The 24,364-nt window shown below is 38.5% G+C and overlaps 1 protein-coding gene across 1 annotated transcript in view; it reads left to right on the top strand.

Moving 5' to 3' along the window:
* The first annotated feature begins 18,599 nt into the window (after positions 1-18,599).
* LOC122789949 (P2Y purinoceptor 4-like) overlaps positions 18,600-24,364 on the top strand; it is a 965,681-nt gene continuing 959,916 nt past the window's right edge. The window contains exon 1 of the mRNA XM_044057445.1: positions 18,600-18,662. Coding sequence (XP_043913380.1) covers positions 18,629-18,662 — 34 coding nt within the window. The 5' untranslated portion in view covers positions 18,600-18,628. The remainder of the gene's footprint in view (positions 18,663-24,364) is intronic.

The following is a 24,364-nucleotide window of genomic DNA, read 5'->3' as shown; positions in this document are numbered from 1 at the left end:
TATTCTATTAGTGAGGAACCTCTGTGGAAATTCCTATTGTTGGATATGCCTGGTTAAGTACATACCAAATGGGTCACTGTACTCAATGATAGGTCTGATGAATGCCGAATACAGTGGAACAATGACTTACTTGGACTGAGATGCCATACCTTTGTTTATAAGTTGTGCAACACAGAATTATTTCCTCACAACTGTAGACACGTGATGATCAAAGGCTAGATTACTATCTGTGTGTGTCCCTAAATCCCTGACTACTGGGTCAACTCTAAGGGGTGTGTTGTTAATATGATAGTTACCAGGAGTGGATGACTTCCTAAAGGATACTATTATGCATTTCTTAGCATTTAGTTTTAGTCCATGACTCTGACACCAGTTGTTTGTCTGTATCAGCCCCTCCTGGAGAACATTTGTGTCAGTGTGAGATTCAATGACAGCTCCTAATTTGCAATCATCTGCAAATTTAGTCAGCCAGAGACCACTGACAGTGGCCTTGACTTCTGAGAAGTAGATGCCAAAAAGGAGCGGTCCAAAGACTGGTCCCTGAGGGACTCCACTTGTGACTGGCCTCTTTGTACAGGTGGACTCCCCAGTTCTAACTTCCTGGGTCCTGTCTTTGAGCCAGCTGGCTATCCACTGGGTGACATATAGGTTTGTACATAACCTGTTAAGTTTGTCAACAATGCCCAAGTGGGATATTGTGTCAAGTACCTTGACTAGGTCAAGGTAGGCAGTGTGAATGATTTTGCCCTCATCTATTGCTTTTGTGACTTTCTCAAAGAAGTCCACCAGGTTGAGTAGGCATGATTTGCCCTTTACGAAGCCAGACTGGGTTGGGTCAACTGTCTGCAGGTTTACTATATCTCTGTTGATCATCTCCATGATAATTCTTTCCATGGCTTTACATACAAGACTAGTGAGATGTATGGGTCTGTAGTTTCTAGGGTAAGTAGATGGCTCACCTTTGTGCAGAGGGATTATGTTGCCTTTCTCCATTCATGAGCACGAAGCCTGTTTGGAGGCTACAGTTAAATAATAATTCCAGATGCCCTGATAGGTCATGTTTCATGCTATTTGGAAGGCATCCTGGGGTATATTCTGGGTCCATTAACACAGTGTTCTTGGTCTTAGAGAGACCATTAAGGACCTGTTCCCTAGTGATAGTAGGGGGAGATGTATTTGATGATATTTCCTGTGGGAAGGTTGAGGGGGGGGGGTGTAAAGTTGGAGCTGAATTTATCAGCCAGGAGGTTTGCTATATCTTCTGGCTCGGTATAGGTAGCGCCATTTACAATGAGCTCTGCACACAATTGTGTATTGCCTTTGAGGTTGTGGACATAGGCTAAAGAATGCTTTGTGGTTATCCTTGACCTGTGAGTACAAATGTACCTCAAATTTGGCTTTGGTAGACTTTATTTGTCCTCTGAGTTGTTTGTTTAGTTTGATGAGAGTGCTTTTATCCTGTTGGGTGCTGCACCTTTTAATTTTTGCCATGATTTTCTTCCTTCTGTTATAAATCCTACTGATTTTGTGATTCCACCAGGGTGGCTAGTTTTTTGAGTTAGTTCTGTACTTCTTCATGGTGGGTACAGCCGCCTCTGTACTATTAACATGCTTGTACAGGGTTTCTGTGAACAGTTCTGCATAGGCAGAAGTGTTCTCAGGGTTTATAGGAGCTTGAAATTTCGCCAGGTTTTCACACTTAATAGCAGGAGGTTAGCCTTAGAATAGTTCCTGAATATTCCTGGTTTAGCTGGGGGTCCAGGTTTTATTTTTACTTCAAAGGAGACCATTTTGTGGTCTGACCTTACCAGGGAAGGCATTAGAGTAGGGGGTATGCATCACTCTCCCATATTAGTGAGGACCTGATCCAGTATGGTTGCACCCCTGGTTGGTGTATTAACTATCTTGTCCAGGGAGTTTGTGTTTACAAAATCCAGGAACCTCTGTGCATGTACGTTTGATGTCGTACAGGATTCCCAGTTAATAGTGGGGTAATTAAAGTCACCCATGAATATGGTATTGGGTTGGATGGTTAATGTTTCTAATACATTTAAATACAGTGTATGGGTTTTCTGGGTTATAGAGGGGGACCTATGGCTTGCAAGGGAGTGGAACTGGATTTTACCTATGGTGATTTGAACATGGAGCAGCTCAAGTGCATTACCCTGTTTGACCAGCCTTGAAGTATATTTATTTTTGATGTAAATAGAGACAGCTCCATCTTTAGTACCTGCCTGTGAAGTGACAGGTCTAAATGTGTGGAAGGCATTATAGGTTCATAGGTTGGTACTAAGCTATCAGCCCTAAGACCTATGCAAGCCTAGCCATAATAATTCCCTGGAAATTTCTTCCTACAATATTTACTTCTCTGGGCCCCTGTCTAGCTGGGCGACTGACATGATCCCCGGGGTGAATTTCCTATCTCCCATCCAATCATCAAGGTTCCTTTTGAAGAGGGCCAATGAGGTGCTCTGCTTGACATGTATGGGCAGTCTATTCCAGAGTATGGGGAGTCTCTGGGTCAGGAACCTATCCCTCCAGCATGTTTTGTTCATTGTGATGATAAGGTTTAGATCCCTGGAGTGTGTGGCTCTGAGGGATTGGGATTTCTTTAAGTGGAGCATGTCCAACAGCTCAGGGTTTGACATGGCCTTGTATGTTAAGCAGAGATCGCCTCTGAGTAGACGATATGCCACAGAGTATAGCTGGAGTTTTTTTAGACGGTCAGCATATGACATCTGCTTTATGCGTGTGATTCTTTTGGTGAGGTATTTCTGTGGCCTTTCCAGCTGTTGCAGATGCCTTGTGAGATACATACCAAATGGGGCATTATACTCTATAATGGGTCTAATGAGGGATGACTACAGTGGGACAATGACCTCTTTTTTTCTGGATGAAAAGCCCTTAGTGATGAGGTGTGCCACATAGAAGGATTTCCTGACTGTTGTGGCGATGTGGTTATCGAAAGTGAGACCACTGTCCACTCGTGTCCCTAAGTCTCTCATCACACTTTCGATGTTTAGTGTCCTGCCACCTATGTGGTAGTTCATGGGTACATGTTTTTTTCCAAAGGGGATACCTATACATTTCTTGTATAAGCCTGCACTGTTGGTGTGCTGTCCATGGCTTTAGACCATGTTTTTGAGACCGCACAGACATTAATATTCTCTGGTCTATATTAGATCGGCAAAATGGCATTACAGCGAATGCCATTTCGGTGACAAATATAGACTGAAATCTGAAAATAGCGAAGACTCAGGTCAGCAATTTTTTTCCCAGGGAAAAAAAATGTTTGGCTTGAGCCATGACATTACCCTTTACCCCACAGTAGTGTGATCTCGGAGTTGGTATAGCCCCCCCACATTTTGCAACAACTTTCTACTGATGTTATATGTTTTAATGTATTTTTAATGGATACACATGTATATAATAATGCATAAACTGCAATTATGTGGGGAGCTACGCCTCCCACACCCCCTAATGTGGGAAGCTGTGCCCCCCACACCCCCCAACTTAATATTCTCACTCCAGGGTCGCGCTACAATGGGCAAATGGGCATATACCTTCCAGTGCTGTTTTTCGGTCAAATGAGTTTTCGGTCATATGGGCTTTCGGTAAAATGAACTTTCGATATTATGGTCTCAGTCAAATGGGCTTTGGTCAAATGAACTTTCAGTCATATGTAGTGAACCTATATATATATATATATATATATATATATATATATATATATATATATATATATGTGTGTGTGTGTGTGTGTGTGTGTGTGTGTGTGTGTGTGTATATATATATATATATATATATATATATATATATATATATATATATATCTATGTATCTAATACATATATAGCTGTACATATAGATTAGAATAATATGAATGAAGATAATTTACTGGGTAACTGCATCAGAGCTAGCAAGGGAGATGGCTAGAAAGGTGCTTGGTATGAATCTGGACAGAGGAAGGAAGGCAAGGAGACATGGTGTTTGAATAAGAAAGTACAGGAGAGTACACAGAGAAAGAGGTTGGCGAAGAAGAAGTGGGATTGTCAGAGAGATGAAGAAAGTAGACAGGAGTAGAAGGAGATGAGGTGCATGACAGAGAGAGTTGGCGAAGGCTAAGGATAAGGCATATGAAGAGTTGTATGAAAGGTTGGACCCTAAGGAGGGAGAAAAGGACCTGTACCGATTGGCTAGATAGAGGGACCGAGCTAGGAAAGATGTGCAGCAGGTAAAGGTGATAAAGGATAATGAGGGAAACATACTCACAAGCGAAGAGAGTGTGTTGAGCAGATGGAAAGATTACTTTGAGGGGCTGATGAATGAAGAGAATGAGAGGGAGAGAAGGTTGGATGATGTGCGGATAGTGGATCATGAAGTGCAGTGGATTAGCAAGGAGGAAGTAAGGATAGCTATGAAGAGGATGAAGAACGGAAAGGCTGTTGGTCCAGATGACATACCTGTGAAAGCATGGAGGTGTTTAGATGAAATGGCAGTGGAGTTTTTAACTTGATTGTTTAATGAAATCTTGAAAAGTGAGAGGATGCCTGAGGGAGTGTTTTGGTACTGATTTCTAAGATTAAGGGTGATGTGCAGAGCTGTAGTAACTACAGAGGGATTAACTTGATCAGTCACAGCATGAGGTTATGGAAAAGAGTAGTGGAAGCTAGGTTAAGAGGGGAGGTGATGATTAGTGATCAGCAGTATGGTTTCATACCAGGAAAGAGCAAAACAGATGTGATGTTTGTTCTGAGAGTGTTGATGGAGAAGTACAGAGAAGGTCAGAAGGAGTTGCATTGTGTCTTTGTGGACTTAGAGAAAGCATATGACAGGGTGACAGGGTGCCTAGAGAGGAGTTGTGGTATTGTATGAGGAAGTCAGGAGTGTCAGAGAAGTATGTAAGAGTGTTACAGGATATGTATGTGGGTTGTGTGACAGCGGTGAGGTCTGTGGTGGGAGTGACGGATGCATTTAAGGTGGAGGTGGGATTACATCAAGGATCAGCTCTGAGCCCTTTCTTATTTGCAATGGTGATGGACAGACTGACAGACAAGATCAGACAGGAGCCCCCATGGACTATGATGTTTGCAGATGACATTGTGATCTATAGTGAGAGTAGGGAACAGGTGCAGGAGACCCTGGAGAGGTAAAGATATGCTCTAGAGCAAAGAGGAATGAAGGTCAGCAGGACTAAGACAGAATATATGTGTGTGAATGAGAGGGAGGATAGAAGAATGGTGAGGATGCAGGGAGTAGAGGTGGTGAAGGTGGATGAGTTTAAATACTTTGGATCAACAGTTCAGAGTAATGGTGAGTCTGGAAGAGAGGTGAAGAAGAGAGTACAGGCAGGATGGAGTGGATGGAAAAGAGTGTCAGGAGTGATTTGTGACAGACGAGTACCAGTAAGAGTGAAAGGGAAGGTCTACAAGAGGGTAGTGAGACCAGCTATGTTATGTGCGTTGAAGACAGTGGCATTGACAAAAAGGCAGATGTCAGAGCTGGACGAGGCAGAGTTAAAGATGTTAAGATTTGCACTTGGTGTGACAAGGGTGGACAGGATTAGGAATAAGTATATTAGAGGGTCAGCCCAGGTTGGAAGGTTTGGAGACAAAGTCAGAGAGGCAAGATTACATTGGATTGGACATGTGCTGAGGAGAGATGCAGAGTATATTGGGAAAAAGATGCTAAGGATGAAGCTGCCAGGTAACAGGAAAAGCGGAAGGCCTAAGATAAGGTTCATGGATGTGGTGAGAGAGGACATGCAGGTGGTTGGTGTGACAGAGCAAGATGCAGGGGATAGGAAGAAATGGAAACAGATGATCCACTGTGGCGACCCCTAATGGGAGCAGCCGAAAGAAGACGAAGAAGATAGATTAGAAATTACATCAAACTCCCAGAAGAACGAAAGCTAAGCTTGGGTAAACAACCACTGGAAGACCAGAAGAAAACAAACAGCAAAACAAAAACAGCAATCAAGTGGGGACTCTGCCTCCCCACACCCCTCTAACTAAATATACAAACTCCAAGATTACACTACAGTGGAGAATCGTAAGGTTCACCATCTTGGCCAAGTGGATCTTTTCCTAGGGTTAGTTTTCATTTTTCCAAGATCTCGATATAATGAAGATTTGGTGAAGCTGTCTCAATGAGTTTGGATTTGATACTGTGGAGATTTGATCGTTGAAAGCCCATTTCATTGAATTTCAGACCAAATCAAAAACTCAGATCATCGAAATCTCCTAACATCGAATCTCAAATCATTGAAAACTATAAGGCAACTAGAAATAACATCTCAGACACTGTTTACTCCGCTCCACCCCCCTAAAATTAAATATACCAACTCCAATGTTGCACTACAGTGGGGTTAGAAAGTTACCTTTTCCCCCACTGTAGTGTGACCTTGCAGTATGTATAGTTAATGTACGAGGGGTGTGGGGGGTGCAGGAGGGGTTGCCCTCCTGCATAAACATAGTAAAAACTCTGTGGGATGTTATTTCTAGTTGCTGTGTAGTTTTCAATGATTTCAGATTTGATGTTATGAGTTTTCGATGATTTGGTCCCACTGCTTTGAAATATCTGTGTGTGTGTGTGTGTGTGTGTGTGTGTGTGTGTGTGTGTGTGTGTGTGTGTGTGTGTATGTTGTCTGTGTGTGTGTGTGTGTGTATATATATATATATATATATATATATATATATATATATATAGAGAGAGAGAGAGAGAGATACGTATAAATTTTGAAAAATTTTGGATTTAAAGGAAAAATAAGTAAATAAAATATAAGCCAAAAAGCAGACAGTGCCAGGCACTAAGGAAATAAAATAACACAGTGTAGGCGCAGGAGTGAACAGAATTCTCATATGAGACAGAGGTCAGCCTTTGGTAAGGTGTTTGTACAAAGTGCATTTTGAGGGACAGAGGTCAGCCTTTGGTAAGGTATATGTACAAAGTGCATAAAGTGTAACCAGTCTGCAGAAGTATGTGGAATTAAATACAAAAATAGCATACCACCATACAAGGACTGGAGGATAGACAAGTGTGAATATAGTGAAAGAGAACATGACACATGTCTACATCATAAAAGACAAAAGTGTGGGAAAAAAACACACACACAAGTCAGACTAAAGACAAAAATCCAAAAGATAAAATGTTGAGATTCGAGTCTCAGTAAGCATATAATGCCTGAATAAATTTAGTAAAGTGAAACCAGAGCCAGTAGTTAAGCAATCCTATATCAGAATTTTTCATTAACTGCACCAATCCAGAAAAAATATTTTGCAGGAGAAATGAAAGGGAAAGGAAGGATAATTAAAATGTTAATGTTTTGCAAGCCAAGGAAACTAACAGTGTGTTACGCCACAGCTAAGTCACTGGGTACAGTAGGAATGTTACATACCAAGGCTGCTCAGCTATAAATGTCAGAATTCTCAGAACCACCATGGTCTGACTTGAGAATTGGTTCTTATGGTTTTGTATGCAGTAGACTGAATTTGTTAGTTGTCCTACGTTATTACTATGAATTTGTCATTGTTGAGCCAGTGTTGTTTCATATTCTCACATATAGTAGTTTTAACACTCTAGATAAGATACTTTCATTAGTATATCAATGATAATGAGTCCAACCTTCAGCCCTAATGGTTTGTAAGGTGTCACCCAAAGAAAAGTGACCACGCAGTGGCCTTAAGCAAACTGCCTAATGGAAACTTCCATGCAAAATGTCAGTAAAAATATAATAATTACAGGGTTTGAAGGTACTCATTTGGAAGCAACAAAAGAAATATATGCTGACAGCTTTTTAGATCTGTGCTAGCTTGCCTTCTATCCATTCAGTTTTAAGAGCAGAATGCCTTGAAATCTGAACCAAAGGTGACAACCGATGAGGGTGTCAGAAGAAATGACTGGAGACAGAAAGGAAGAAAAATAAGAGGGACAAGATAGATTTCTTTTATACAAGGTGTAGAAACAGCACAAGCCTGACTGCATATTTAATTCAAAGTTAAATCAAATGAAAGACCACTGTGGCTGATGGCGGAGACACTTTTCTTTCTTTTTGTGAAAGAGTATTTTCAGATTGCCATGCAGCTGGGGTAGCTTTATATTAACAGTTGAAGACATTGAGCAGTTTTATGTGCCTTGTGGGAGAGGCAGTAAAATTCCCTCTCCTAAATGGCTGAAACTGCTTTCCACTGCTACACCAGGTGATATCCTTTGTGTAATGCAAGGCTGTCTGGAATCATATTATCTATGCAATTCATACCCTCATTCTCATCTTCCTGCCTTTTGCATACAATAGGAAGATCCAGTTAGCTGTACCCTAGGCACAACTAGTCATAATGTATTGCTTGTTATGAATCATCCTTAAGATTTTTGAAAGGTTTTCCCAGAGTTGTAGCCCTATGCATTGGGCAACATGTCTGTGAATCACAGCCTGAAACCGCAAACCAAGGTGACTTATTTTTAGTATCAAGTGAGTCTCTCTTTAATTTTACACTCTTTCTTTTTTCTTCTACTATTATTGACTATGTCTCCTTTATCTGTTTATGGTTTGTATCCACGAGTGTACATGCAACCACATTGAAATGGTATTATCCTTTCATTAAGATGACGGCTCATGTTGTTTTGGCCTTGAGATCAGTTTATGTCGAAACATTTCAGTCACTTGTTGAAAACATATAGAAATACTAAAAAAATTAAGATGAATATGACCCACAAGTTTCTAAATCCATTAGTCCATTACATCAGCCTGTTTGATTTAGAAAACAGAAAAAAACGTAGTTTCTGAATAATTCTGCAAATAAGACCCGAGGTATAGAAAATGAAGATAAATAGTACCTAGACACCACAGGTCATTTGAAGAAACTTCTATGCATACAGGGTTTCATACAGGAGTCAAAATGGAAAATGTATTGGTAGGCTTTCCCATGATACCTTGATACACAGAACCATATCCCACACCACCATCCGCATCATCATGGTATAAGAAATAGGCCAAGCAATAGCCCTGTAGTGCATAGTATTCATTCCTCCAGTGAGCCTTCGAAGTAAGTGTATGGTCCTATACAAACAGGTACATACACACACACACACACACACACACACACACACACACACACACACACACACACACACACACACACACACACACACACACACACACACACACACACACACACACACACACACACACACACACTGTTATAGGTTCATAGGTTTGTACTATGCTGATGGCCCTGGGGCCTTTACAAGCCTAGCCATAGGATTTCCCTGGCATAGTGCCACCTGACCCTAGTTCCCAGTGCCTCTGTCGAGTAGAGCCACTATAGTTATCCCCGGAATGAATTTTCTGTTTCCCATCCACTCATCAAGATTTCTCTTGAAGAGGGTCAGCAAGGTGTTCTGCTTGACATGTATGCAAAGTCTATTCCATAGCATGGGCATTCTCTGGGTTAAGAACCTGTCCCTCTAGCATGTTCTGTTAATTATGGTAATGAGGTTGAGATCTCTGGAGTGTGTGGTGCAAAGGGTTTGGGATTTCTTTAGATGTAGCATTTCTAACAGAACTGGGTCAGACATGGCTTTGTAAGTCAAGCAGAGATCACCTCTAAGTAGGCGATATGAGACAGAGAATAGTTGGAGTTTTTTGAGTCTGTCCATATAGGACAAGTGTTTAAGGCCTAGAATCCTCTTTGTGAGGTACTTTTGCAGCCTCTGCAGTTGTTACAGGTGTCTAGTGAGGTACATGCCAAATGAGGCATTGTACTCGATGATTGGCCTAATGAGGGAAGAGTAGAGGGAGACAATGACCCCTTTCTTTCTAGATGCAAAACCCTTAGTAATGAGATGTGCCACATAGGACTTTCTGACCACAGTGGCAATGTGGTGATCAAAAGAGAGTTTGCTGTCAACCTGTTTTCCCAGATCTCTTATAACATCTTCTGTGTTCAGTGGACTACCATCAATGTAGTAATTCACGGGAACTGGGTTTTTCCCAAAGGGGATGAATACACATTTTTTGGCATTGAGCTTAAGGCTAAGGTTCTGACACCAGTCGTTGGTCTCAGTGAGGCCATTATGCAGGATGTCATCATCACTTGGGGAGTTAATAATAGCTCCCAACTTGCAATCGTCTGCGAACTTTGTCAGCCAGAGTCCCTTCATGTTGGCCTGGACTTCATAGAAGTAGATACCAAACAGGAGAGGACCCAGGACACAGGACTCTACACATGACTAGTCAGGAGTCTGACTTGGAGTCAGCTACTTTCACACTGTAGGTTCTGACTGTAAGCCGGTTTGCAACCCACCTAGTGATACAGGGGTTGATGCCTAGCTTAGTGAGTTTTTCAATGATTCCTGAGTGGGGAATGGTATCAAAGGCATTGGCCAGATCAAGGTAGGCTGTATGAACCACTTTGCCTTCCTCCACAGTTCTGGTGACTGACTCAAAGAAGTCGATCAAGTTGAGCAGGCATGATTTTCCCTAAACAAAACAAAACTGTGTGGGATCCAGAGTTTGGAGATTCCCTATATCCTTGTTTATTAGGTCCGTGATGAGGGGTTCCATAGCTTTGCATATCAGACTCGTCAGGCTAATGGGGTTATAGTTCCCAGAGTCTGAAGTCACTCCTCCTTTGTGGAGAGGGATGACTGTAGCAGTGCACCATTCGGTAGGGACAAAGCCTGAGGTGAGGCTGTGATTGAACAGGGCACACAGGTGAGCTGCCAGTTCAGTCTGTAGTTCATGTAGAACACAGTCAGGGATATTGTCAGGTTCCATAGAAGCTGTATTCTTGGCCTCATTTTATCATTCCTTTTTTATGATTAAAAGAAGGAATGAATTCTATTAAAACTGACATGATTGTTTTGCCCATGAGCTTGATAGTCTTAAGTATCTGAATATTTGTTTTTTGTTTTTTTTTTTACTCAAGCAAAACAGGCAATCCTTTTTCTGCAAAGTTCACTACCAAAACTGTTCAGATTTTTCCATGTGTGTCCCTTCAGTATATTGTCCCATAGAACTAAAAAAAAAGGGATGGGATGCAGACACACAAAGCAACAATCGTTCACCAATTTGTGGTGGCAACTCATCTCTGGTGGCTTTATCTATGACGCGATCCTTGTCATCCTCTCCCACTCACTGACCACTGCTCAAAAAAAAAATATATAAAATAAATCAATGATACACTGTTGGCCCCAAGATAGGAGTTCATTAACCTTGTGTAGTACTGATGTCCGGTCCACTGAAGCTAAAGTGAGCAGAACTGAATTCAGGATTTTGGTACTCTTTCAGCTCATAAGATTTATACACCTGCTTGAATTGTACATGCCTGTTTTTTTTTCTCAAATAATTTTTTATTTTTCCAAATAAAAAACAATACATACATACAAAAACAAACTATTTACAAAAAAAAAAAAAAAAAAAAAATACACCATGCTACTTTATATGTATAAAGACAGAGCCGAAAAACTGTAAGCATGAAATAATGCCACCCAAAAGGGCAAATCTAAAAGAATAACAAATAAAGTGTGGAGATAAAACATTAGTCACATAAAATTACATCCAAAAGACATTTCCATAGATTGGTGAAATAAACTTTCTTCCTAAGACCAAGCATAATAAGTTTTTGTGCTGATATATGTTTAATTGCCATCTCTTTGAAACCCTGCCAAGACATTTTTGTGCGATCCATCCAATTATTAGTGATGTAGAGTTTGATCAGAGAACAAAAAGTGATTAAAATGTGCAAATGTAATTTAGGCATCGTGAATAGTGGAATATTTAATATGGCTGTTTCCCATGAGAGTGTGGAACTGTAGTAACCCATTTTTTTTAGTCGCACTTTGAGAGAACACCATAATTTATAGGAGTGGTTACAGTGCCACATAATATGGAGAAGATCTGCTTTTAGACAGGGGCAACATGAACAAGCAGAGGAATTGTTAGGATTAAATTTATTGAGTATTACAGGTGTATAGTACGAGTTGTTATTCAACATCAATTGGGTATACAATAATTTTTGAAGGGGCAAGTTCTAGAGTGGTTTTATGGCTAGTAGTTTTGATCCTCTGTGATAGGAGAACTTATATTGTCCCAGTAGGTGGAGAAGAGGCAATTATTATTGTAGAGTAATAGTTTCAGTAACTTGTAGGAGGAGGAGATGGTTTTTATGGGGTTTGAAAGTGAAGAAATAATTTCAGATAGTTTATTTATTTCCCGTGTATAAGATGGAATGCAGACAACTTGTGAGGATATGAGTTCTAGTAGTTGACGGAGAATGACTGTGTATTTATTATTGACCTTGAGGATTACACGTAGTTCTGCAATCGATAGAGACTTATGTTTGAGAAGGTCCCACACCGTAAGGTCCGTGATAAGGGGGAATTCAGAGAGATCAATCATATTGTTATTGATTTTAAGATTTGGATTAAGATGCAGAGGTTGTAGGAGGGGAAGAGTATTTTCCAGATTAATATCCTTAATCAATTTTTGGAATAATCTAATTTTGTGCTTCAGTAAGGGGAGTAAATTGGAGTTATATAGAGAAGTATGGGAAAGAAATGGGAGAGCTTTCGGGTTGATTTTTTTGGAGGTCACATGTCGATGCCAAATCATCACCCAGGCAGGAATATGCGCGTGTGATTTAGTATTCATGTTTGAAATGGACCATAGTCTGTTTGAGGAGATGATCGTATAATACAGATGAAAATTTGGAAGACTCACTCCTCCTTTCTCTTTGGGGAAAGTAAGTTTAAAATAAGAGATCCTGACTTTCTTAGGAAACCAGAGAAATTTTGCTATGTTTTTATTAAATTTGGAGAATAGGTTATTCAATATCATTATATTCGTAGCGTTAAATTGATAGAGAAGTCTCGGTAAAATATTCATTTTCACAATGGCAACTTTAGAAAGAAATGCTAATTTCAAAAGTTTCCACCTCTGTAAGTCTTGGCAAATAAAAGCCCAAGATTTTAGTAAATTATTTTGAAGCATAGAGGCTTGGTTGTGTTCAAAATTAATACCGAGATATTTGATACTATATGAAATATGGAAGGAAGATTCAGGGAAAAAGAAGGATTTATGAGTGTCAGGGTTAATTGAGAGGATATGAGATTTTTTCTTATTAATTTGGAGGCTAGAGGCACAAGAAAAAATATTAATTGCATTTATAATTTTGGGTAAGTCAGAGTTGGGATAGTGAAAATATAAATTCAAATCATCAGCAAAAGCCGACAATGCAACTTGTGTGTTTAATATTTTGGGGATCGTGTGGTGTGTATTCTGAACAATGTATAGGAAGAAAGGTTCGATAAATATATTAAAAAGGAAAGGCAAAAGCGGACAGCCTTGCCTTGTTCCATTGGTAATCAGAATCGTATTGGATCTTTTTTTATTTATGAATAAAGAGGTGTAAGAATTTGTATAAAGAATTCTGATCATATCTGAAAAAGATTTAGGAATATTGAAATGGGACATGGTGAGGAATAGAAAGTCCCAATTTACTCTGTTAAATGCTTTTGAGGCATCAAGAGTCAAGGCATATAACGGATTTTTGTCTCGTTTAGTAAAGTGTATTAAAGAGTCCAAAGTTAGAGTATTGTCCCATGTATGTCTGTTGGACATAAATCCAGCTTGATCCTGTGAAATTATATGTGGCATTATCTGTTTAAGTCTGTTAGCCAGAATAGCAGCAAATATTTTAATATCTACATTAATAAGCGAGATGGGTCTATAGCTGTGAGGATCTGTTTTATCTTGATTGTTTTTTAGAATTAAAATTGTTTTTGAGATATTCCAATGTAAGTCAGTAATTCCTTCTTTTATAATAAAGTTGAATATCTTGAGAAGAATAGGGGCAATTTTTAAACTAAAGGTTTTAAAAAAGTTGGTGGTAAAACCATCTGGGCCAAGAGATTTGCCAACTTTGAGATTGCTAATGACATTTTGAATCTCTTGAATATCCAACGAGGCAGATAAGAGGGACGATTGATCTAAATTAAGAGAGGGAACTGCAATTGAATTGAGAAAGGTTTCTATTTGGGGGTTTAAGGGAGTGTGTTCATTCTTACTATAAATATCAGAGTATAAATCATGAAATAATTGGATCATTTCAGAATCTGATTTGTAGAGTTTCCCCTTATACTGGAGAATGGAAATTTTGGCAGCACCATTATTATTCTTAAGTATTCTAGCAAGAGTTCTCGAGGGAATTTGCGCCCATTCAGAATATGTTGCAATAAATCTTTGTTCCTGAAGAGAGTAGTTATGAGAGTGTAAGTCCAGTAATTCTTTGCGTGATTCTTTAATCAAATCCTCCAACTTTGGGTCAGATTGTATTCTCTGTTTTTTTTCTAGGGATGCTAGTGTTAGGAGGAGATCCGATTCTTTTTTTTTATTGAGTTTTTTAAAGAATGAGGCTTTACTGATCAGAAATCCTCTTAACTCTGCTTTACAGGCTGCCCATTGTATATCAGGAGCAATTTGAGAATTATCAAGATTATAATATAGGTCAGAAAGTATGCTATTAATTTTTTTTAGGATCTCCTTGCTATGTAATAGATTATTATTAAGGGACCAGTTAGAATAGGAAAAAGAAGTGTGTGTAAAAATAATTTTAAAGGATATTCTAGCATGATCTGATAAGAATCTAGGCTCACTGGTGAAGGTGTTGTTAAATTTAGAAAAAAAGTTGGAAACTAAAAAAAAGTCAAGACGTGACCATGATTTATGGCAGTTGGAGTAGAAAGTGTATAAGTTGTCCTTGGTTAAGATATTACTAAATGCAATAGTGTCCATAAGGTAAAAGTCTGAAATAAGTTCTCCTAGAGCTACAGAGGCTTGAAAGTTATATGATAAAGAATTACTGGTGCGGTCTAAATTAGGATTTATTACCGCATTCCAATCCCCACCTATTATATATAGATAATTATGGAACGAACTAAGGATATTATGAATTTCTAATATGAAGGTGTGTTGTTGGGAACAAGGTCCATAAAGGTTTAGAAAAAGAACTGGTTTATGTGTGTCAGGGAGAATAGAAGTAAAATAGCACCACCTACCATACTTGTTGGATTTGATTTCATTTATAGTGCCCTGAAATTGTTTCTTAATTATAATGGCTACCCCCTTAGAGTTTGTGCTATCACCATCTGCTATAATAGTTCTAATCCATTTCCTGGTGGAAACTTTCTCCCATCCCACTTTTGACAAATGTGTTTCCTGTAGGAAGCAAATATTAGCCTGGGATTTGAAAATAAGATGAAGTAATAGATTTTTTTTTGCAGTGTTTTGTAAACCTTTAACATTCCAACTATCAATGGCCCAAGTCATGTATACAAACAGACAAATGTGAATAGTGGAGCATTATAAAGTTCAGTGATTGTGAAAGAATCTGAGTGGAATAATGAGTGTAGTGAATATATTGTCATGAGGTTTAATAAGGTGAGTTGTGCATATATCCGAGAAAGTACTGTCTTTACACACAATTTAAACATATCAGTAAAGGTAGCAAAAAACTTCTTCTTACTATCCCCAGTGCCTAACCACCCAAACCCCTTGAGAGAAGAAGTATAAAAACACACATTCCAAAACCAGAAAAATATTATACATATGTACAAACTACTGTTATTCCAAGAAAGCGTCAACATAAAGAGCCAACAACACACACAAGAGCATCCAAGTAGCTATATATTAATGAACACAATATGAGTAAGTAATAGGAAGTCCTAGATTAAATTTAATTCAAAACAGAGGACTTAAACAATATATAATATAACTGACTATTGTACTTAGATTCTAGAATAATAGAACAGAGGATGAAGACCAATACACTTTATAGAACACTGAACTGTTATTTAACTGAACAAAGAGAATATAACAAACCTAGATGATTCTAGATCTTGATAATGAAGCAGAATCTATGTGAAGAACAGTTCTTTATTTGAGAAAGCATTATGTGGCAGTTAAAGAGCAATAGAGCTCATTAAGGACAAGTACATCCAGTTAATAAGACTATAAAAGAGCACTGAGTGCAACGACAGAAGCTCAGACTATAACTAAAACAGTCTCCAGTCTCATTACAAGTGAAATTCCAAAGCCCACATCAACTTATAAATACGTAACTGGTTAAAAATTGGCTAAATATGTAGGCTGAAACTGTGAAACACAAAACGTTCTACTAAGATAGTTAAGGAAAACAAATAAAATTCTGTGTACACTTAAGAGCCACATCACAGATCACTAAAAAAAAAAAAAAAAAACATCCCATGAAATACATGGCATGTGAACCAATAGTACCACAGCGCCAAGGTCTGAAATAGGTATAATACAAACAGCATCTCCGTGCACAATTAAAGCATTACCCACTTGAGGATAATCCCCAATAACAATACAGACTAGGGTTACCACCTGTCCCACTTTGGAAGGGACAGTCCCTCTTTGGGCAGCTGTGTCCTGCAAAAAAATTGTAAAAAAGGCAAATGTCCTGAGATTTTAGGACAAACTTATTTCCTATATTTTATGTAATAGTTTCATAGAACAGTTATTCTGTATATGAAACACCTAAATGTCATAAGAAACAGAATAACCAACTAAAATGCTACAAGAATAAGCTTTTATTTAGGTAAAAAAAGTGAAGTTCTGTTCTTTGTACTGGCCGTGGGTATGTTTCAGCCTGCTAATTCTGATGTTTGTACCAACAATGTCCCACTTTGGGCATTTGAAAAGGTGGCAACCATAATACAGACCAATGCTGATAAAATATAGTTGAGAATAAAACAACCACAACAACATAAGTACTTTGCGCTGAGCACTTTATATACCCATATATTCATAACCACGCTCAACTACCCAGCACACAGAGTCACAAGCACAGACCAAAACAAATCAAATATAGGTGTAATAGATTAAATTGTAGCCTGTATTAAATACAAAAAAGTCAGAGACAGGTAGGCTCCACTGTGTTTCCATAAACATACGCTGTCGACTAAAACCCTGAGGGGTGAGTTCCTCAGTCACTGCAGATTGCTTGTTATATTCGCTGGTAGCTTGATTACAAATATAATGATTAATCATGAGCTCATAAAAAAAAAAAAAAAAAAAAAAAAGTAGCATGTTCAAGCCACGAGCTACGCAGCAAAAGAGGTCCACTGTCTCTGTTCGTTGTCGATAGACATTTCATTTTTAGGCACTCAGCGAACACACACACATACCTGGAGGCTAACAGATGAATAAAGCTTTACGCAGCACGACAGGGCATGTAAGGCACTTATGATGCTAGATGACAAACCCCAGACACCTAACGACACCAGCTAGTGAGAAAAAAACAGGAGCTCTAGCTTAATCGTCGTCAATGTGCACCTGCTGAGCTGAGGATTCAGGGTGAAGGTTGAGACAGCCTCCTGAAACTTGCGAATTATGCGCCCCAGGCAAGGATACGACCAAAATTCAAGAACTCATGAGTGTAACTGCCAAATTCTGCCCAGTAGAAACGAGAATTTGGATGCGTGTTCCTATAATTACGGAACCAGTATTAGCTAATGTAAAAAATAGAAAAAATAAGTAAAAAAAACTTTATAGAAGACTTTGTCACCTGTAAAAAAAGCCACATTAATACAAGCAAGTCACTTCGATTAATTTTCAACAACGCGGATTAGCCTTTTGAGCATCCGGTAAGGATACTAAGATTTTAGCTTTCCTGGGAGTTCGTATAATTTCGTTAATATTCTCAAGGAACAGGAGATTTGCCAAAAGCTTTAATAAAAGCCGCTTTAGCTTCATTTATAGAGGTAGCTGAAAATCATTCATGTAAAAGATTAAGTTATTGGGATAACGCATTTGGAACCTGATACTTCTTTTTATAAGGTCTGAACAAAACGGAGCCAGCTTTTGCCTGTTTTCCTCGATGATTAGGGGTAGATCCTGAGAGAAGGAAATTTTATGATTATTCCACATAAAGGATTTGTGTTTTTTGGCAGCAAATAAGATTTTTTGTGTATCTTGGAAGTTGAGCAACTTAACATAAATTTGACGGGGAAGTGAAGTGTCTCGACTTTTATGGAGAGCACGATGAGCTCTTTCAATAATTATTTCATGGTTATCACCATCTTGGAGAGTTAATGCTTGAAATATCTGTTTTGAAATATTCAGTAAGCCTTGATTGTCGTATGTTTCAGGGAGACCTCTAATTAGAATATTATTTCTCCGACTCCTTGCCTCTAGATCTGTTATCTTCACTTGTAAATCTGCTATGGCTGTTGCTTTGGCAGATAATTCCTCCGAAAGGGATGATACTTGAAGTTCGTTAGACTGCATTTTTTGTTCCAGAATGTCCACTCTTTCCACAATTTGAGTTATGGATTTTCCTAAAGTTGAGAGTTGATCAGAAAAGCTTTGTATAGCTGAGTGTATGGGCTGTAGGGCCTGTTTTAATTCATCCATGTGGAAACTGGGATCTTCATTGAAGTTATTAGTATTTTTATTAGATTCCACTTGTTGTTTATTGGTTTTCTGTCTTTTAGATATATTTTCCTTTTCTGGTGAAAATATAGCTGAAGATTTGGCTTTTGATGTTTGTGTCTCCATAATAACAGGATCAATTGAAGATTTTTGCTGCCTGGCCATGTGTTCTCCGGAATGCTGAGGAAAGAAGCAGGCCTTCTGAATCTCTGTAAGTATGACACTGAAGTACAGAATGTACAGTTTAAGTCAGATTTACCAATTTTGATAAGCTGAAAAGCTGAGTAATCCGAGCCTGATAAGATGCAGCGTCTTTCTTTTCTTATAAGGACATCCCCAAGCTACTGCAAAAGTAAAACAAACTTAAAGAAGATAGATTGAGGTAGGGAGCTCTGTGTATAAGCAGTTCATCAGCCGACCACCATTTTGGAATCATCAAATTGTACATGCCTGTTGAGGCCCAAGACACACATACACATGCATCGCATGCATGTAGGCCTGCACTCTCACAGCTAAGAATGTGTTTTGTAGGAAACATATACTTCTATATACTGAGATAAGTCCAGTTAATATTATATGGTTCATAAGTACTACTTTTGCATTGGGAAACTTAAAGTGTTTATGTTTAGGAAAGAACAACTGTTTTCTGTGGTTGTTCATGTTTCACCTTATATACTTGTTCCATTTCTAGTTTTGGAAAATGGAGTTTAGTTTAGCTGATCATTTTACTGTATTAATTGAAGTGACTTGCTGTTCAGTAAACAGTAATTCACTTAATTAATCTGAAGTGAAGTATATATCAGAAAAAAATTATATTTTCTTACAATGACAAACATCAAATGGTCTTCTGACCACTGTAACAGTATATAGGCTTAGAACATTCAAATATTTTGCAACACTGACAAAATTACACAGTCCTTTTTAAGAAGTTAAGACTTGCAGACTTGTAAAGAAGAGTGTGCTTTGCAAAACTCAGAATATCTGATAATCACAGTATGCAAGCTTGATGAATTTCTTTGTACCTGATGCTCTGGCTGACATTTTACATGCTGTATTTTGTTAGGTGTGGACCTATTTAAGAAATAAACAAGTATATAATTAGTAGATAGTTTCTGGGAAATTACATGCAGTTCCATTCCTTGTTCCACTCACATGCACGTTGCTTCATATCAGACATTTGTCCAAAAGGTTTCAATGACAAATTACCTGAAAGCAGCATAATTTTTTTCAAGATGTAATTCTGCTAATTATCACAGTTGGAAAATACTAATTATTTCTGATTATTTATGAAAAAAGGCTGGCTAGAAGCTTTGACAATGCTATGCATTCTGTATATTACTATTTCACGTCTGTGTTGCACAACGTGCAATGAGCTATTAGTGTATACATTTGTTGTTGGTAGAAACACAATGACAATCAATAGAGTACTCAAGAAACTAGATCTGAGATACCCCATAATTTGATGGATTTATAACTGCATTATAAGACTATCATTATCCACCTGATGTAATGCAGAGGTGCACTTGGTTCCCCCATGTGCTGCTTTCTACAAATTGCATGGTCTGGCAGTGCATCAATACTGAAGTTTCAAGTCCTGTCATGTATCTCACAGCCTCATATTTTGCCCGTTTGACGTGTGTCTAAAGGTGTGTCTCTTATTCTGCCATTTAATGACAGCTTTTGCTGAGGGATACACACATGTTCCTTGCACTTTCTAGTTACAGCTGCTGCCACTTTCCTTACAAACTTAGTGTCCACAGTTGTATCCTTTATGCTATCTGCTGTTAGCAGCAATAGCTGTATTCCTATTACTTTCAGTTGTTACATGCATTTGTGTTCCTTTTTTAAATAATATTGTATTAAGTTCTCATACTTATAACCTGCCATATGATATTAACAAATACATCAGTATAACATAAAGTCATCACTGTAACACTTAAAATGATGTCATTGTGTACAATAACATTTAACAAAATATACCTCTTCAGTTCTGCATCACCATATTCATTGTAATGAGCTGTTATAATGTAATATTTCTCTAAGAACATTAAAGCCATAAATGTATGCATAAATTAATGCCTGAGTGTACATTATTTGAATGTGTGCCACTATCCTAAGGCTGTGCCATGCATATGAGAGTAATGGCATTGCTGCCAACATCAGCCTGTTGTGGTGCACCAACCCCATCATGTGATTTTTGTGGTACAACATCTGTGGGAAAAAATAACTATTTGAATACTGTATCCTGTTTAAACTATCTGAAATGGTAATGCAGCTGTGCTGTCTGCTCCTGTGAAGTACCTGATGAGGAAACATTTCAAATCTATATGCAAACATTCATCATATGAAGGTATACATGTTCTAATATAACAGAGACAGGTAAACGCTGACCATTTGTACCTCCTGTGAGCAGATACTGAAGACATAGCAGAGTACTAGTATCCACACCACCTTATATGGACCTGGCACCCTCATCCACTGCACTGTAATCATCAGGTGTTAAACTTTGGATAGTGAAAGGCCCATTGCAAATGGTACTATGTGCAATTGCATTATGCCTATTTTACTTCTAGCATGGGATACCATATTATTCCCTCTCTTTCTGTACAGTGTCGAGATAGGATTCATTTACTCTGTAGCCCAAACTTGATTCTAAACCTTATCTTGTCCTGACTGTCTTAGACCTGTTTTCCAAAACAGAAGATTTCCATATATCCATATCCATTAGGATATGGTTCTACCCAGCAGTGAGTTATCCCTCCAGTGCCTTACTCCCTTTGGTTGTAACATAATTCCCCTAGAAATAACAAGTTCTAGAATTACTACTATTTATTTATTTTATTAATTTATTAGCATCTGGTTACTGGGAAAGTCCACTGGGCCATGGAGAGCCCATTTTTGGTGGAGGTCCGGGGCGAAAAGCTCCAAGTTATACAAAAGCAAAAACAATAGATTTGAAGACAATATACAATTGTTACATATAATACATTTGCTTGAAATTTATACAGAGTAAACAAACAGGTGCAGGGGGATTATAATTACTGGTGAAAAGGTCCAATATTTACAACAATGGAATATTGGTTTGAGCAATATCCATAAGGCATAGTCAGATACAGGTACAAATGGACTATAACATGAATGTGCTATATGTTAGTGTTGAGTACATAGACGGTAGTAGAAGTTTAGGAGAGATAGGAGGGCTGGAGCGTAGAGGCAGCTTTAGGAGGAATTGTGGTAGCTGATAGGATTCAATTAGTGTAGAAGATAAAAAAGAATATAGGCTGGGCATACAGAAGGAGTGGCTAAGTTCAGTGGAAACAGATTAGATAATGGTGGAGGAGGAAGCAGAGCAGTTACAGATCCAATTACAGAGGAAGTGGTTTTGAAGGGCAGTTTTAAAGTTGCCAGGATTATGTAGAGTGTGGATGGCTGTAGGCAGGGAATTTCATTTTTTGGCCATGGTCCATGAGTAAAGTAGTTGTCCTAAAGGTAACCTTGGTTTATGGACTTGCAGAAGCTGCTGCTGTTTGGATCGTAGTGGTCTAGTGGGATTATAGATGGTGAGTAGTGAGTTTAGTGCAGGGCAAAGTTGTGGTTTATAAATGAGTTTGGGAGTAATTGTGAGCTGGAGGGATAGTAAGTAATGGGGAAACTGAGGCCATTGTAAATTTTTTAGGACAATGCAGTGATGAGTAGAGTGGCAGGTGTTTGTAGTGAATTTAGCAATTTTGTTATAGCAGATTTCTAATTTTGTCTGTAAGGATGACTGGAGAATGGTGAACAGTGGAGCACTATAGATTAGAGAAGTGAGCAGGTATGCTAGTTTTAGAGTTAGTTTAGATGGGAGGGAGAGAAACGTGCTATTTTTATAAAGCAACTCTAGTTTCTTATGGGTCTTGGAGAAGTTGTTTTGAATACGCAAATCGAATTTCAGGTTTTCATCTATTATTACTCCTAGCAATTTGGTGTGGATCACTAGCTCAGTTTTTGTAGCATTGAGTGAGTACATGTTAAGGTTGGGTTTATTTGTATAGGATTGTTTCTTGGGTGTGAAAATCATAAGTTTAGTTTTTTTAGGGTTAAGAGAGAGATGGTTGGTGTGGAGCCATGTCTCCACTGAAGAAAAGGCTGCTTGAGTGTTTTGATAAAGGAGAGTTTCATTGGGTGCAGAGCAGATTATGGTCAATTCATCTGTGTATTGGACAAGGCACCTGTGTTGGATGGCCAAATGGAGATCAATGAAAATATTAAAAAGCAGAGGGTCTAAGATGGAACTTGAGGGATTCTTGTAGGGTTGAGAAGGAAGGTGGAAATTGAGTTGTGCCACCTGACAGCATGCTCTCTGTTAGAGAAGTAGTTGTGGAACCAGTTGATGGCATGGGGAGATAATTCTATGTTTGATTGCTGAGATAAGAGGAGAGAGTGAGAGATGGTGTCAAGTGCTTTTGACAGATCTAAAATAAGGGCAGATACAATGTGTCCTGAGTCCCTAGCTTTGTTAACTATATGTAGAAATAAAATCAGTGCAATGGATGTGCTGTGACCAGGACAGAAGCCATGCTGTGTTGAAGAGAGGATCCTGGTTGCAAGGAGATAGTCTAAGAGTTGCTTTTGTACACATTTTCAAGGATTTTGGAAATGGGGGAGAGTACAGTGATAGGATGAAAGTTGGAGGTGTCAGTTGAGGGACCCCCTTTATAAAGAGGAATGATGACTGCTTTTTTTCCAAAGAGAAGGAACACAAGACCCAAAAATTGATCTGAATACTAATGGGGTAGGCCACAACATCGGCAGCAATTTTTAGAAACTCGGCAGGAATATTATCAGCAGAGTTTGAACCAGGTTTTAATTTTGACAGAAGTTTTTTTAATGACGGAAGAGGGGACAGGAGAGAAGTTAAACTGTGAGTGTGGAGATTGTTGTAGGGAAGTAGAAGTTAGGATATTTTTTCTTGGAGAAGTGTGATTTAAGGTCTGAGAGATGTTAGTGGAAGTAGTGGAATTTGTGGAGGGGAATGGGATGATTAAGTTGTAGGCATAGCAATGTTAGACAGGGGTGTGGAAAAAGAGGTAGTAATGTTGTTAATGGTGTCTATACAGTAGGCATTGAAAATACTGTCAGTTTGTTCTGGATGCATGTCAGAATGTGGACAGGGGTTATGTTTGGTGTCAGGGTTCTAGAGATTATTTATGGATGACCAAAACATTTTGGGGTTACTCTTCCTATATGATTGTTGGGTATATAAATACTGATATTTGTCTTTAGTAATGAGCATTTTAGCTTGATATCAGAGCTGTTTATAGTAAATGAGATCCAAAGGATTTTTAGATTTAAGCCATGTTTTCCAGACTTTATCTCTAAGGGTCATTAGTTCTTTGGTGGTTATTTTTAACCAAGGGGCATGGTTTATTTTAATTATGTTACTTCTAGAGGGAGGAAGACTAGGCAAGATATTTGGAAAGGTGTCATTAAAATGACAAAGAGCTTCATCTAAAGGGATAGTTTTGTGACTATTCCAGTTAATACTTTTTAGGATGTTGAAAGCAGTAGGGTTAAACTTTGAGAGGTTTTGGATGATTTTAATGTTGTGGACTTTATTAATGGAAGAGTAGGCATAGACAGCATAGGCTGGGAGATGATCACTAATGGAGTTGGGCATGGTGCCCAAAGTGGTATATTTGGAAGGGTTGGTGACTAGAATCCAGTCTAAAATTCTGCCTTCATTTGTTTTGTTATTATACCTAGTTGGGGTGGTAATGAGTTGAGTGAAATTAAATAAATGTATACTACAGGATGACTGCATGGAGGAAATGGAACCCCAGTCAATGTTCATATCTCCAAGTATAATTGTTTCATTTTTTATGGTGGAGAAAATCCAATAAATTATATTTTCAAGGGTGGTAATATTATTTT

Source organism: Protopterus annectens, chromosome 15.part0 (assembly GCF_019279795.1).
Source record: "Protopterus annectens isolate FY-2018-M chromosome 15.part0, PAN1.0, whole genome shotgun sequence".
NCBI classification, from domain to species: domain Eukaryota; kingdom Metazoa; phylum Chordata; order Ceratodontiformes; family Protopteridae; genus Protopterus; species Protopterus annectens.
Note: the sequence above shows the minus strand (reverse complement) of the source record. Positions and strands in the feature narration are given on the sequence as shown.